The following is a 17785-nucleotide window of genomic DNA, read 5'->3' on the forward strand; positions in this document are numbered from 1 at the left end:
GAACTGGAGCCTCACAGGCACAGGCCGAATCCCAAATGGCCCCCTACACCCTATATACGTGCACTGCCTAATGGAAGAAAATAACCTGGCCGTACACTATGTAGGCCACAGTACAGTAGGGAGCAAAAGTTTGCTTTTATCTACCTTGCTTTCATTTAAATTTTCTCTCCCTGTAACAATGATCTGCTGTAAAACAGAACACGTTCCTGTAGAAAACCAGCAACATGGCCTGAATATTACATCACTTAAGTTTAAATGTGTAGTCTAAGTCTAAATCAACAGGCTTACAGACAAGTGGAATAATAATCCACATTTCTATCATGTATAAATGACTTCCTTTACAGCGTACACTTTTTGACCGCTTGTGATAATATACACTATATGGCTAAAAGTACATGGACACCTGACCATCACACTCATATGTGAGTTTTCCCCAAACTGCTGCCACAAAACTGGAAGCACACAATTGTCTAGAATGTCCTTGGATACTGTAGTATTACAGTTTCAGAGTCCATGAAGACATGGTTTGATAAGGTTGGTGTGGAAGAACTCGAGTCGCCTGCACAGAGTCCTGGCCTCAACCCCACTGAGCACCTTTGGGATGAACTGGAACACTGACTGCACCCCAGGCCTCCTCACCCAACATCAGTGCCTGACCTCTCTAATGCTCTAGTGGCTGAATGAACACAAATCTCACAGCCACGCTCCTGAGTCTAGTGGAAAGCCTTCCCAGAAGAATAGAGATTATTATAACAGCAAAGGGGAACTAAATCTGGATTGGGATGTTCAACAATTGGTGCATATGTCCACAAACTTTTGGCCATATAGTGCATCTGTAAAACTCTTTTTAAATCTTTTGTTTGCTCATTATTTAAAAGTACCCTAAGAGTATGCATACATTTGAATACAACAGCATGTCCAACAAAGAGCCACTTGTGATATTGTTAACGCTATAAATACAGGATATAGTAATGGTTCTCAGACTGGCGTCACTGGTTATTATTATTATTATTTTTATTTTGTTACAGTGGTGGACCAACCATTATTGAAACCATTATAGACCTATTTATTATAGTTATTAGCCTGTTTGACTGGTCAGTTGAATTGAAAGGGTTTAATCCAAACCTTATTACATCAGCCTATAAATGTGGTCCATCAGTGTAAATTTCAAGAATAAAAAACTCTAAGGCTCCAATATATATTCAGAATATTACTGTACACATCTGAGTAATGAGCTGAAAATTTGAATAGTTGGATTACAAAATAAATCTGTGTTGAGGGGGTTTGTATATTTTACAGTTTAAGGAGAAACTGTTTATAAGTGCAAAAAAACAAACTCCAGGTCTTTAGGGTATGCAGCCTATGCAATAGATGTTAAACTGGCAGCTTTTTGAGATACACAGAATCTTAGCAACACAAGCTCGCCTCAGAGGTGACAGCTGCATGGAGCTGTGCAGTTTAAAATAAATAAATAAAAAATAAAAATAAGCACGTGATTATTTACACTGTGGAGTCCTGATCACACTTTTTACACACACCTATTCAAACCACTAGGTAATAATACAGGTTCTTTTCAGTCTGTAATAACAGCTACCATTTTATTTATATAAATCTGGGAACCAAGGTATTAGATGGAAAATGGATGCTGTTCGTTAGGCATTTGGATGTTTTTAACACCACTTATCCCAATGTTCAGGAAATTGTAGTGCAGTAAATAGCTTCATTCAGCATCCAAAAGATGTGCTGCTGCGCCACTTAGTGGCTACAAGTGAATATCACAACACCCGCAGTAAAAAGTTGGAGGTTTATTGGTGCTTCAAGTCAAGTACCTCAAAAACCAAACACATTATTATTATTTTTGTAAAAAGCAATCAAGTTTAAACATGAACATATCGGAGGATGAAAACCATATGATAAATAGCTACATAAATTCTAAACATAATATTCAATTAAAGTAATACAAAGTAAGTTTTGCACAATTCAGAATACAGGGAATACAGGAAAACTGTAACTGAAATTTGATGATCAAACATGTAATTCAAAGAATTACACCTAGAGACAACCAGACTCTAGATTAGAAGTGAAACAGATGCAGCTGATCTTTGATTATTAACTCACTTGACATCTGATAGACAAATTTAACTCACTTCACTCATCTCACCTTGATCTCATAAATCTTGTATCCCTTTTTAAATTACGAATGAGAAATAAAGTGTTTGACATCAGAGGAATCAGAAAACACGGTCAAACTCAGACTGGCTGGCTGTAGCTGGGTTGCGGTTCTGATTGGCCGGCTGTTGGGGCATGTGACCGCGGCGCCGCGGGGGAGCCAGGTATTCGAACATGGACGTGTTGTGTGTGGAGAGCATATGTTTGAGGTCAGAGGGCATAGGGTCAGACCAGAAGAAGTCGTGGTTGAGAGCATCGTCACTGTCCACACGCTGCGCTGGGTCCAGCACCAGCAGCTTATCGATCAGATCCAGAGCATATGGGTCTTTAACATACGCCTTCAGACGCTCTTTTACCTTCCGCTTCTGTCCTTTAGGTAACTCCATCTTCTGGTACAACTCGTATTTTTTATCCACGCCAGGCCACACCTGAGAAAGAGGAAAAAGGTGGCAGACAGATTCTGAGATGGTTCTTTCCCTACACATAAATAATACGATAATAAATCTATTATATCAGTCCATTCGTGTGCATTGTTAACAAATTATAGCTTTAAGAAACATGTTTGCTGCATACAACCTTTAAAGCCAGTGAACTAACAGTTAACGACAAGCTGGTGTCAATATTGGAAAGCAAGCAATAAATGACCAAGTTTAAAATAAACATGCATAGCTTCATTACTTCAGCAGTAATGGATCCACACAGCTGGCTGATCAGAGTGAGCTGGTGCTGTTCTGTGTTTCCCTGCATGATGGGGCTCCTGGTCCACATTTCAGCCATGATACACCCTCCACCCCACAGATCGATGGGTGGCCCGTAATCACGCTCTCCTAAACAGACACGCATGAAAAAGACGTGAGGAAAAAACACACAAATGTGCCCAGATACAATACGCCAATCTGCATTAGACTTTCCATTTCTCCCAACTGGAAAAACTTAGTCAATCCGTTTTCAGCAGGCATCTGACATTGCCCTACAGGTTAACAAAAACTGAATGGTGTATCTATATAGAGATTCTCTAATAGGTCATGCAACCTCACAGGAATTGGCCACTAGGGGCGCTATTCTTGTGCTCAAAGTTAAAAACAAATATGCCCTTGGGCAAAACTCTTACATTCCCTGGCTCATGTTAAAAAAGAAGAGAAAAAAAAGTTCATACTTCATTCTTGCAAAGTTCACACTTGCATAATATGCAAAACCCTGACAACTGGTGAAAATTAGTGTCAAATTAGAAGAGTTTGATGCTCAAAATTATCCAAAATACATGGATATTTGCGAGCCATCTGGCTGCCACAGGGGAATGAATTCTTTCAGAGTTGACTTCTCTAATGGATCGCTATGCAACTCAAACTTTCATGTTACTATTTCAGTAGTAGAAATAACTGTCTGTCTGACAGAAATGACAAAAAAAACTGTCTTCTTGTGAATTTGGTTAGGATTCACTAACATGCCTGAGCCCCCAGGATACAACATTTCAATTTCCTGTCCTGATGATGGCAGTAAATATACAGTCTCAAATTTAATTAGTTTTTATTAAAGACTCTATTGATTCTACTGATTCTATTAAACGCTCCAGTCTAACTTGCTGTTCTCAGTCTCACCCAGCAGGAGCTCTGGAGGTCGGTACCACAGTGTCACTACTCGGTTGGTGTAGCGATTGCCCTGGCTGTTCTTTGCCAGGCTGAAGGCTCTTGCCAGGCCAAAATCAGCAAGTTTCAGCACACCATCCCTTGTGATGAGCACGTTTGCTGCCTTCATGTCTCTGTGCAGGATCTAAAAACAGGGAAAAAAAAGAAAAAAAAAAAAAGGCATACATATGAGTGACAAATTACCACAAGCCACCAGAACAGCTTCAGGGCATGATAAAGATTCTACAAGTCTCGGGAACTGTCTTGTAGGGATGACCACCACATGATATTCCCACAGCTGGTGTTTTGGTGAGGTGGTGGAAAGTACTGTCTGACACGTTGCTCCAAAATCTCCCTAAGGTGCTCAGTTGGGTTGTGATCTTTGTACTGATTTGCAATGACCCTTCAGTCTAAAGGGACAAGTGGCGCTGAACATATTTATGCTGAAAAAATGCACCTGTGCTACCTCCAGATAAAGCAGCAACTTACTGATATCAAGCACAAACAACTCCCATTTCTTCAACCTGATTTTAGGATGTTCACTGTTTATCACCCCACTTCAACATAAATAGTCTTCTTCACTCAAATACTAACTAAATACAACAGAATTTATTTTATCCCTTATAAATAAGAGTGCCTCAGGTGTGGCTACTAAAGACCAATTTACAACATGATGAAAATATATGAAAACATTTATGAAATGTCTTTTAGTCACACACCCTCCGTAAGTAAGTCACCATAGCTGTCTTCAAAACAAGATTTTTTTGGTTGGGGAAGAAACAAACAAACAAAAAAAAGACCCAGCACATATATTAGCAAAACAAAACAGTGCATTCTTTTACATATATATATATATATATGAATGAAAATAAAAATAAAAAATCGTGACATCTTTCTGAATTGCCCACTTTTGTGAGTAAAATAATCTCTGATATGAAGGTTCTCTTACAACAGCATGGACGTGTATAGGAAGAAGGGGATGATGGGAAATGCCAACCTTGTTTCTGTGGATGTAGTAGAGTCCATTCAGCAGCATTTGCATGACCTTCTTAATCTCTGATAGCGTGAACTTAACGTTGGCGTTGCTTAGCAGGCCGGCCAGATCGTGCTCGCAGAAATCAAACACCAGGTATATGCTGCCCTTGTAACGGTTAAACTGAGTGGCTGCACAACACACAAACACACACTTAATCCTTTATAAAAAAAATGAATTGCTCTAACCTAAATGCAGAATCCACACTTACAATGTAATTGATTATCTTTATTAAATGTTCATTTGCACTGCTTGACCAACAACAAACATTTCTGACATTGCTCGAAACTTGTGAAAGTGTAACTCAAACCATCAACTCATTCAAAATAAATGCAAGGGTTCTGGCTCTGTAAAATTCTTTATATGTCTGAAGACACAAACTTTACTTTGTTTTTACGTATTATAATAGGATTTTTAACTCCTAACGCATTGGAATGAAACAAACCCAATGAAGAGCCTTGCCTTTTGTTCGACAGATCTCAATCAGATTTACGACGTTCTCGTGCTTCAGCAGCTGCAGGATCTTGATCTCCCTCAGTGCTGTGATGGGAAACTAAAAAGAAACATATCAACACTCAACTTACAGATTCAACCAACCTTACACAGAACATGATGGAACAAAACACAAAGAGCGAAATACTTGCAAATAATTTTGCATGGAAACATTTCACACAATTGCTAATTGCTATTTTCACCATCTTTTTAAACAAGATTGCATCACTTGAAAAAGAAAAAAAAAAATCCCAAATTGGGACTCAACATGCAGCAGCAGTTTATTAAGAGTTTGTTATCCTTGTCATCCAGAAATATATTTAATGTTTTTAAAGATAAAACCACCACCTAATACGGGAGCTAGTCTTAGCCACAGACACTCCTAAGGGCCAAAAGCTTTTGTACACTTTTCTGGCCACAAGCTTCAGAAGCCTGTAGGCTATAATCTGACTTTCTATCCACATGCACTCTTTTAAACTGGTTTCCACTGGCTTTTCAGAGCAAGAAAAAACAGCAGCCTCCTCCCGTGAAAGTGACTAAGCAAAAGTGTCCAGCAAAAGCTAGAAGCCTGGCTTGTAGGGCTCCTGAGTGGCACAACAGAAAAGCCTATTGTCCTATCATCCAGAGATCACAAGTCTGAATCTCGATGATGCCACAGCCATCCACGGCTGGGAGCCCGAGGGAGCAATACTGGTCACGCTCTCAGAAGGGAGGGGGGCCACAAACACACTAACCAATCATGGACGTCTGTGAGCTCATGAATGTAGAAGGAGGCGAGTAGAGCTTTCCTCTGAGTATGTTATGCCGCCCCCTGATGTTGCACGAGTAGCAGTTTGAAAAGATGCCAGCTGGCTTCACGTGTCTTGGAGGAAGCATGTGAAAGCCTTCACCCTCCCTGGCTGGTAGGTGCTGTGTGATAGGGGACAGATGCCTAATGGGTGGGACTAAATAAAAAAAAAAAAAATAAACAAACACCCTTGCAAGACAAGCGACTATATAATGACCATGAGCAGAACTCAAAAAACATCGCTGTCTGCTGCGCTGTCTTTTTCATACCAAAAAAAAAAAACAGATAAGAGAAAAAGTGATGCATCTTGTGAATGGAAATCAACAAGGCTGTGTTAAAGACAGCACTGGAAGGCAGAGACAAAGTCTGAGAAAACAAGCAATTCAGGAAAAAAGCCAAAGCTCCACCTCTGAGACTTACCCCTTCTTTCTCGTTTTCCATAAGCACCTTCTTCAGCGCTACTTTCTTGCCAGTCTGCCTGTGTTTGGCCTTGAACACCTCCCTATAGAAAGGAGATGAACAATGAGAGGAACAATCAAAGGAACAACGAGAGGAACAATTATGAATGCCTTGTGATATAGAAGTCTTTTGTGAGGAAAACACTACCTTGAAAGATGTGAATATTAATATTTATAATTAACTTCAACAATGTCCAAGATTTATTTAATAATGACTTTTTTTTTTAGTTTAAGCTTTCATAGACATGTTGATCTATTTCCACTTTGATTAACTACATTATGGCCAAAAGTTTGCAGACACCTGACCATCACATTCATATTTGCTTTTTGAACAACCCATTTCAGATTTGGTCCCCCTTTGCTGTTGTAATAACCTCCACTCTTCTGGGAAGACTTTCCACTAGATTCAGGAGCGTGGCAGTGGGGATTTATGTTCATTCAGCCACAAGAGCATTAGTGAGGTCAAGCAATGATGTTGGGTGAGGAGGCAGTCAGTGTTCCAGTTCATCCCAAAGGTGTTCAGTGGGGTTGAGGTCAGGGCTCAGTGCAGGCGACTCGAGCTCCTCAACCTTGGCAAACCATGTCTTCATGGAGCTTGTGCACAGGGGCACTGTCATGCTGGAACATGTTTGGGCCTCTTAGTTCCAGTGAAAATAAAATTACAATGCTACAGCACACGGAGACATTCTATGTAATTGTGCGCTTCCAACTTTGTGGCAACAGTCTGGAGAAGACCCAGATATGGGAGTGATGGTCAGGTGTTCACACACTTTTGGCCATATAGTGAATTTCCTAAACTACCCACAATACAGGTGACTACGTGCTGACAGTGGTGCCAGAGGATTAGCCCTGGTTTTATCTCTACCTAAAGCAAGTGATGCAGAAAAGATTTCAGCTCTTTAGTCTGTCTAGCTTTCTCATCTGTGCATGCTGCTCAAACAGAAGAAGCTTCTACTTTCATGGTAAGACCACCCGCAACACCACCACCACATTTATCATCTCACAGATCACTACCTAGCTGAGCCGAGTCCAACGTTTCTCTTCACTAATTCTATGTTGGATTTCTCGATAATGTCACTCACTGGAAAATAGTGAGGGAGAAAAGAAGCTGTTGACAAAGGAATCGTTTGTTTTTAGGAGCTAATAGCAAAACCTGACTGTTATCCTTTTTCGCCTAGGAAAAGCCATTGTATCTGTTCTACCAGTATCCTCCTGTAACATGTGTGGCACAAAAATGCCAAATTCTCAGAGAAATAACAAAAATACAGCACCAACCAAAAAATTAGCACTGAAGTACATCATAAATATTTCAGTATAAACATATTTAATGTGTCTCAGTATAAAGGTTTCCTTTAGGATCAGAAAGACAATGTTTTTGTTAGAAGGTTTATAATAACACTGGCTGAGCTGCTCAATGACACAAACAGCAAAACAAATGGTTTGATAAACAATGCAGGGATTTTAGAGCTCAGTGAGCCTTCAGGAGCTTATTGTGCGAAAAATACCATAATATACTCGTTCAGGGGTTTCCAAATGGCATATTCTAACAATAAGTCTCAATATTCAATGCAACTAAAACCCCAATATGACTAAAAAACAAATAAAGAAACAAATAACTCTGCGGTAGCTCATAACCCACTGTGCTAGCGAGTTTCATCATCAGAGCAGGTCACCGAATTAGACACAGCTCAGCTTTAATAGGGCTTCAAATGACCTCAAATGCAACCAAGTGTTTAAAAAAACAAGTCTTTTACCCGAAGGTGCCTTGGCCGATCTTGGCGAGCTTTTCGTACTTAGAAAACTCGTCGCAAAAAGGAAACTCGACGCCATCGTAGTATTTGGACATGATGGCGGTCTCCCGGTCCGGTCTGAACAACACAGACAATACACAAGGGATTTATGTGGTTAATAACAAGTATAATCGAAAGCACAGAACAAAGCTGATGAATCACACTAATAATGAAGACTTTAAGAGGGAAAAGTGTTCAAAAAACAAAGGGATAATTAATTTATTCGTACTTATCGCCAGACACCGCCGAGCTTCCAGTCTTGTCGCGCTGCATCGTTGCTCTTCTTCTGTGGTACAAAAGTCGAGGAAACGTCTCCTGCAGGCTTCTTCTACGTCTTCTTCTCTGTGGGATTTTAGCGCTTTGCATTAGCGCCCCCTTTAGGGCAGTTAGCAAATAATACCAAAGTCACCCTGCTAAAGGACAAAATCCATCTTCATTAATAAATTGTAAATACTATTTGACACATAAAAAAATTATTTGTAATTTATATCAGAGTTGACTTTTTTGGTTTAAACTTCCTGACTTGACATTTTTATTGCTGTCACAAAATAGATTTTGTTATTGTTGTTGTTGTTTTTGATGAATTGTGGGTTGAACATGGCCAGCTGGATTCCACATGGGTATGGACTCTGAGTCCATGTACAAATTTTACACTACATTTTGGGAATAGGGACGTTATTTCCAGAAAGTCTGAAGCAAATCTGAGATAGTTTATACCATGAATTAATGAATTAACCCCTTTTTAGTAAAATATAACACATTATAATTACAGCATACAGCTTAAGGTATTCCTGTTGGCATTTTTTACACCCATTCTCACTAAAATGTTAGCTTTTTAGCTAGAATGTTACTGAACTGATTAGTTCAACTGTAGTCCAAATTTCGACTAATATGAGCTTAAAATGGACATTTCGTCTATATTAAGCAGCTTTCATGACATTTTGTTGGCTTTAAATCATAAAGCCTTGTCGGAAGTTATATATAGCTGAACATTTGATATGTTTTGGGGTAATTTCTCAGTGCACATATAAACACTAGCTCACTACTAGCTGTAGCTCAGTCGCTTAGTTACACAAGATGGCGCTGTCTCACTTCAGGTGTAGGAGACTTGTTAGGCGGCTTCTTAAGAAAAAAAAGTTACTTAGCATCAGAATGAGTCTTTCTACCAATAAACAGTAATTATTTTTTTTTAACAAAATGAAGGAAATATGGTCTTCACTGAAGTGCTGTGTGGCTCAGTGTGATAATTCTGAGAGACAATATGAAAAAAACGGCTTTCATGCGTTTCCAGTAGGCTAAATGCTAAGATGAGAGCTGCTAAGATCCGAAAAAGCAGTTTAAATAGCTAAATAAATAGCTTTAGCATTATTTGTGTAAACTTTTAAAAATTGTGCATTTTGTAGCACTTGATTAAAGTTGATTAAAATCGTTTAACTTCTGTACTATCACTTGTGAGCATATATGTGAGCATTTTTACTGGACTTCTCTTGTACTGTAGCTGTATTCCTGCATTTAATTTGAGGATAATTAACAGTATGTTTGTTAACTATAGGAAAGCATTATAGGCTATACTGTTTTTATATCTGTATTAATGTTTACTTATTTACTTATTCATTTATTCCACGTTTTGTCATAGTAAAGACAGTGTAATTTGAGTGTCATTAGTAATTATACCATTGAAGCTAGTTAATCTATTCAGTTCAGCATAGACCAAGACTTGCTCATATTTATGGATGTTCTCTCTTCCCATCACAAACCTATGCATGTGCCAAGATGAAGCTCCTGAAGAGAGAAGTCATCTCTGATCTCCAGACTGAATCACACACAGCTGCAGTGTTCCAGTTTATCCCTTAAAAAAAAAAAAAGATAAACATTCACTTATTTGTTTCAAATTACCAAAATAATTTTTACTTTTGCCCATCCGTCAGTAAACCTAAATCGTTTCTGCGGAAGTGCAATGTTTATCAATTTTGTCAGTTCTAAACTTAGATGAGCATCTGTTGTTATTTTATGTATTTGTGTGTTTCAGACTGAAAATCATATATCTTCATGTGAAACAGGATCTGAGTAGGACGGAGACAAGACCGGTTCAGAGGCACCACCACTTCCTGTTGGACCAAAGTGTGTAAAATTGTTTTAAATGTTGGAAAAGAATCTTTTCCAAAGTTTTACTTGTCTTTGGTGAATATGTTCATATATATATATATATATATATATATATATATATATATATATATATATATATATAGTGAGGTTTGAATGATGTATGGCTTGAAGTACGTTTGAATCTTGTATCTGCTTCCATCTTGGGCAGCAGATTTGATGTCTTGTGTAGAATATTGACAAGGTTTTGATGTCATCATTTTATTATAACATGTAGACTGTTGGCATACATGATGAGACTGCGTGTTACTAATCTCAATGTCTGACTTTGTTCCCTTTTGAAGGTGCTTGAAGAATACAAGTGCAAAAAGCATAACTACAAACATAGTGACAAATCTGTGTCCATGGATTTTGACACCAAACTGTATCGCTGTTATGTGAACAACAGGTAACCATGTAAATAATATATGAATATACTGTATTTTCCCCTTTTTCCTGATGTGCTTTGGGATAGTTGAATATTTCCACCCCCTTCACACATTCTGATAGGATTTTGGTACATAGTTAAAAAATTTGAGTGTTATGAAACTATAACTACTGCTATATATAAGAAATATATTATTTAAGAATAACATTATTATTATTATTATTATTATTATTATTATTATTATTATTACTACTACCAAAATTATTGATAAGTTAAAAATATAATCTTTGTTGGATTTATGAAAATTCAAGCAGTATGAATAGAGAGGGACATTTATGAAACAATTTTTAATTTTTTAGGCCAAAACTATTAAAATAATTTAATAACACTGTTAAATATAAGACTATTAAACAGTTGCAGTACAGATATTGATGTATAGATATTGGTATACTATTACTGATAATTATATCACTGTTGGTAAACTGCTGCTGTTAATTTTAAAATAAAAAAGTTAACTGTATTATGTGTCGTTTATTCTGCGTAATGTTTTCCTAGTTAAAAGCAGGTACTGTAAAATAAAGTAGCCTAAGCAGCCCATATGTTCCCATACTTCTGTTCCATAATAACTCACATTAAGCCCATGCTGGGGCCACCTTCTCTGCCTACAATGGCTCTACATGTGGCTTGTCTGGGCCCCTTCATTAACCCAATTCGGGCACATGTGGTCCCACCATGGAGGAAGTTGGTGGGTCCCTGCTGGGCTTCCCACATGGGTCTCGCTCATTTGGGACCCATGTGGGAACTATATACTATATTCAGGTTGGCTGAAACTGGCCAAAAATGAAGTGTATAACCTTAAATACCATTTTCTGTATTCTAATTGACATAAAATATACTAGTATTGACATAAAATATACTAGTATACACACATGCCAATATAAAATGTCTTAGTAAGATGTTGGTCTACCAAGAGCCACAAGAATAGTTTCAGCACACCATGGCATAGATTCCACAAGTCTCTGGAGATGTACTGGAGGACTACACCCGGAGGAGTGTTGAGGCAGTATTGTTGAGTGCCTGATGAAAGTACAGTGGATATAAAATTTTATACACCCCTGTTAAAATGGCAGGTCTTTGGGTGTGAAAACAAGAAAAATCATGTCAGAGTTTACCTTTCATGTGATTTAGCAACCAAAAAATTCATGTGAAAAACAAGTAGAAACGTTTTGAGAAAAAAGAAAAAACTTTGGTTCCAAGAGTGTTCAAACCCTTTTATAATTGGGCATGTGACTGTGCTCAGAGTTAACCAATCACATTCAAACACATTTTTAAAAGTATTTAGTATATACCCCTGTCATCAATGAAGTGATTTTGATTAACCTCAAATAAAGATCAACTGTTTCTGTAGGATTTTCTTGACATCTTCTTGGTTTCATCTGACAGCTGAAGCCATGGTCTGCAAAGAGCTTACAAGGCATGTACAGGATCCCAGTGCTGAAATGTGTTGATCAGGAGAGGAGTACGAAAGAATTTCCAAAACATTAGATGTACCATGGAACACCGTAAAGGCTATAATCAACAAGTGGAAAAAATGGGTCACCACAGTGACATTATCAAGAACAGGAAGTCACTCTAAATTTGATGAAAGGACAAGAAGAAAACTCATAAGGGAGGTTGCCAAGAGACCTACAGCTGTGGAATACCTGGCAAATACTGGTCACTCCCTGAATGTGACAACAATCTCTTGAATTCTGCACATGCCTCAGCTATGGGGTAGGGTGGCTAGTTGGACGCCCTTTCACACAAACAAAAATTCCAAGAAAAAAATTGAGAGCGAGGTCAAAATGTTTGTGCACAATTCTAAAATCATCCAAAGAACTCTATACCCATGGTGAAGCATGGAGTGGCTTCTCTTCAGCTGGGACTGGGGCTCTAGTCAATTCTAGGGAATCATGGATAGCTCCAAATACTGATCTATTTTGGTACTATACCTGCAACCCTTTGTTACACAGCAGAAGAGGAACAAAATTTTCACCTTTCAGCACGATAATGACCCAAAGCACAAATCCAAGCCAACAAATGAATGGCTTCAGAAGCGGAAGATCAACATTTTGGAATGGTGCAGCCAGACTCCAGATATAAATTTTAGAGAAAAACTGTGGAATGACTTGAAGAAGGCTGTGTGCAAGAGATCCCCTTGTAATTTGATAGATCTGAAACATTTTTTCAAGGAAGAGTGGAATAAAATTGCCAGATCAAGATGTGTCAAGTTGGTAGACTCTTACCCAAAAAGACTACATGCTGTATTATAAGCAAAGGGTGTTTTAATAAAATATTAGTTAAGGGATATGCACACTTATGCAACCAGGTTATTGTAAGTTTTTTCTTTTCCTTTTTTTTCCCTAAAACTTTTCTATTTGTTTTTCACTTGAATATTGTTGATTGCTATATCACATTAAGGGTGGAAAAAGATCCAACGTGATTTTTTTTTTTTTTTTTTTTTCTTTTTCATTTTTTACATAAAAACCTGCCATTTTAACAGGGGTGTATACAGTTTTTTATATAACTGTATATAAATTTAAATCAAATGAATTTTTAAAATTTACTATGTACGTTCTTTGAATTACTCTCTATATTACATCTCTTGCACGCAATTCCTCACCAAACTTTCATCCATGTACTTGAATATCTGTCTCGCTGTTATTTTTGCTATTCCCTCAGCGTGACTGACAGTTTCTCCCTGTTTCTTTTTCTGGAATCATTAGAACCTTCTTCCTCTTTCTCCTGCTCTTTATCCCAGCACAGTCTGTCAGTCTATCTTTTTTACAAAGGCAAAGGTAGCACAGTTATAACACACACACACACACACACTTTAACAAGCACATGTCCTCCCACAATCCTACACATCTCCTCTTCTTCTCTTTTTTCTCTTTTTATAATTTCTATTCTTGGAACTCTATTTAATGATTTCATTCGTTTTATTTCCTATGAATCTTCCCTATAAAAGGGATTGAAAAGAGCTTTTTGCGTATAACAACCTCCCTTTCTTTATCTGTAGTCATTGTGTCTCTAGCTTGTCCCACTGTCTTTTCTCATTCACATTCCCCTTTCCCCTCTCTGTCTTCTGTGTGTCTGTCTATCATCAATCTGGTCTATCATTCTATCATTTCTTGTTTGTATATCTACTAATCAATCTCTCTCTTAGTCTATCTGCTCATCTTTGTCATTGGAAGAGCTGAGTTTAACAGAGTACAGACATGGCCAAATACTGCAAATCTCATTACTGTTTTTTGAAGGCTCTCTCTGGGTTTCTTATGTTAGGAGTGGGAGAGAAGGCTCAAGGGAGGAGACACTGCTGACAGTTTTATTTTTATTCCCACCCAGACACACACTGAGTCAGAGACAACTCTCTGTTCTTCTTACACTCCAAGACTGCTGGGTTATTTACATTACCCAGTTGCTAGGTTCAGCAGCTTGGGTCATTTTCCTAGGTTATTTCATATTATGTTAATCCACCCTTTGGGTCGTTAATAAAACATAATGGCTAGGTTGACATTAGAATCCAGATTTTGGTTACATTTTTCCACTGGAACATGATGACAACCCAGCATGTGGGGCTGCTGCAACATCACTGGATAGAACACAAAGCTGTTCAGAATTCTCAGCTGACAGACAAAATTAAGACTGCTGAGAGAATATCTGCAATTATCTTATTTATTACTTTATATGACGTGTTTTCATATTAAATGTGTCAAATAAAGTGGTCCCAATAAATATATTGTATATGCATAGCAAACATTATGTGAAATAAAAATAGGGCAGGTTAAGGCATAAGATAAGCTTAGCTAACATTAGTCTGCTTGTTTCTAATCAGACTATTTAACTAGTCTGCTTGCTTTCTGATATAGCACTGAATGGCTTGAATTATTTAAACGACCTACATCTCGGTGTGTGTCTTATTGTTAGCTTGCAACATTACTTGAATCTACTCAAATTTGGTATCTAATGTTAGCTAGCTAGCATCAGACTTTAGATAGTCTCTCACCACCAAAGTTAGCTGTAGGCATGTAAATACAAAGGCAAGGATAACTTAATTCAAGTTTGCTAAATGGACAACCAAATGGAAGCTAAATGGACACTCACTGCTAAGACTCTTGTGAGGAGTATGAGATACAAACATTAGCCATCAAATGATTCCTCAGGTCAGGACCCAGTGGTCTACCTAGAACCTAGACATGGGACACTCCTTTGAGGGAGATAATGAATACAGGACTCCATCTTATTCAAACTGGACCATAACCATCTCTGAACAGAGTGTAAGGTCTGCAACATCACCTATGAGCTACCTATAACACCATCTTGACATTCTGATGTTCACCCCCAGTGGTTTCACTACAGTTCATATCTCTGGACCCCGGTGTCATGTGAGTTTCATGATACCGCAGGTGTGAGTCCCACATGGCAATTAAACCAGCTTCTCTGTTCTGCTACCAAGGTGATGGAATGTATAAACTCAACAAACACTTGTTTAACTGCGCTAAATTTCATTCATAGTCAGACATTAGGATATTTTTGGTTAATAGTGCACTAAAGGTATGCCAAACTATTGTAAGACTGCACGATTTGAATGGGACATCAAAATGAGAACTAACTAAACCATCTAGTCAAGTCAAGAAAGATTTTCTCTCTCCGAGTATCTGCGTCGCTGAATCTTTAGGGACCATCGCAAAAGTGAAGCAAACAAGAAAAGTGTGAAAAGTTTGACATTAACAACTGCTTGATTTCAGTAGGATCTTGCTGTATAGGAGCTATGATAGGAGCCAGTCCAATCAATTAATGCCCACAGGCAAAGTGATTAGCTGATTTTTTTTTGTCTGGAAATAATTACAAAATATTATTAGAATAGTAGCTCCAAAACTAGTTGTAAAACAAAAAGTACCTTCTATAACAACCAATAGTTGGGCATATTTAAACTCATATTTGTAATGAACATGTAATGGATTTTTAAATAATCATTAATAATTGATACTAATAGAGAAACAGAACCAGTTTTATCAGGTACAATTAATGCATGAGAATGGCTGAGTAGTTGGCTTTATATAATGCAGTAATGGGAAAAAGGCAATACACACTCCTTCAATTCTATGTTTCTATTTATCAGGGCCCAAATAACAATTGGTCCACGACAACTTCTATACACAAACAAATAACCTCAGGTGACAACAACAACAAAAACCACAACAGATTTCCATATGTATCATTTTCTTCAAAAACTACACCAACCTTCATAAACCAGGTGGGAAGAATAAGTACACTCTATCATTCAGTAAAATGTAGACCCACCTTTAGTAACAATAAGTTGAAATGCTTTCTGTTGGAGTTTATCAGTCTCTCACATAGTTTTGGAGAATTTTTTTATAACATTGCTTCAGTTCACTGATGTTTGAGGGCACCACAGCTTCTCAATGGGGTTGAAGTCTGGACTTTGACATGGCCATTCCAATACCTAGATTTTTTTTCTTCTTTAGCCATTCAGATGTCAATTTGCTAGCGTGCTCGGGGTAATTCTTCTATTGCATGACCCAATTTCGGCTGAGCTTAAGCTGCTGGACAGATAGTCTCATGTTTGTCTCAATAATATTCTGGTATAAAGTAGATTTCATCGTTGTCTCAATGACTGCAAGTTTCCCAGGTTCTGTGGCTGCAAAACAAGTCCAAATCACCCCCCTCCACCACCATGCTTGACAGATGGTATAAGGTGTTTGTTTGGTTTTCACCAAACATGGGGCTATGCATGATGACCAAACATCTCCACCTTCGTCTCATCAGTCCAAAGAATATTGTTCCAGAACTTTTGTGGTTTGTTCAGATGCAATATTCCAAAACAAAGTCATGCTGCCATATTCATCTTGGAAAGAAGGGGCATTTTCCTAGCCGCTCTTCCATGAAAGGATTGTGCTGTCATGAACATAAAAAATGAATGTGTTTAAAGAGGGTTTTTATTTATATACCTTAAGTGGTCTGACCTTGGACTAAATTTCCCACTCTTGGGAAGATTGGCAACTGTCTTGAAGGCTTTCTTCTGTAAACACTCTTTCTCACTGTAGAATGGTGAATTTCAAATTGTTTGGAGATGGCCTTATAACCCTTCCCAGATATGAGAGCAGCAACAATTGCTTCTCTGAGGTCATGGCTGATGTCCTTTCTTCTTGACATGAGGTAGACACACCCGAGCGCCAAGTGCCAGAAGTCCTGTTTTTATAGAGGTAGTCATACTTTTTGATGACAAATCTTGTGCATGTCATCAGTAACACCTTGCTGCCAATTTCTCTCTTAATGATTGTGGAAGTAGGAACGGTGTACTTATTTTTTTCCCACCTGGTATCTGAATGTTGGTTTACTTTTTGGGGAAAAAAATGACTACATATTGAAATCTGTTGTGTTTTTTGCTGTCACCTGAGGTTATTTGTTTGTTTATAGTATATAGTATGTAGAAGTTGGTGAGAATCACACAATTGTTATTTAGGCCTTTTCTCTCTGTAGCACACACACACACACACACACACATACACACACAAACTTCTGATAAATAATTTGATCACCTTTGTATTCTTGTCTTGTTATAGCTATTAATTATAACTTTAAGCTTTTCCATTACACATATCTCTCTCTGTTTCTTATCTGTAACTCTGGTTGTGCTTTATCTTGATCTTGACTCTGTCTCACTTATTTGAACTCGATCTTAACTTGGTCTTGACCCCCTTATGCCTCAGTCTTGACTTGATCTCGGCTAATCCTGGTCTTGAACTTTTTGGACTTGACAATGGCGGTCTTGACTACAGCTAGTGGTGGATAATTACAGTGAGTAGGCTAGCAGAGTGAATTTGAAATCTCCATTAAC

At 38.0% G+C, this 17785-nt stretch overlaps 1 protein-coding gene across 1 annotated transcript; it reads right to left on the minus strand.

Moving 5' to 3' along the window:
- Positions 1-1790: 1790 nt before the first annotated feature.
- cdk9 (cyclin-dependent kinase 9 (CDC2-related kinase)) lies at positions 1791-8727 on the minus strand. Its single transcript, XM_034311191.2, has 8 exons — positions 8584-8727; positions 8319-8432; positions 6527-6608; positions 5290-5380; positions 4792-4958; positions 3768-3939; positions 2848-2996; positions 1791-2597 (listed from the first exon to the last, which is right to left on the minus strand). Exons 1-8 carry the CDS (start codon positions 8718-8720, stop codon positions 2232-2234), a joined length of 1278 nt encoding a protein of 425 aa, XP_034167082.2. The 5' UTR covers positions 8721-8727; the 3' UTR covers positions 1791-2231.
- Positions 8728-17785: the final 9058 nt, after the last annotated feature.

This window comes from Pangasianodon hypophthalmus, chromosome 15 (genome assembly GCF_027358585.1).
Source record: "Pangasianodon hypophthalmus isolate fPanHyp1 chromosome 15, fPanHyp1.pri, whole genome shotgun sequence".
Classification (NCBI taxonomy): domain Eukaryota; kingdom Metazoa; phylum Chordata; class Actinopteri; order Siluriformes; family Pangasiidae; genus Pangasianodon; species Pangasianodon hypophthalmus.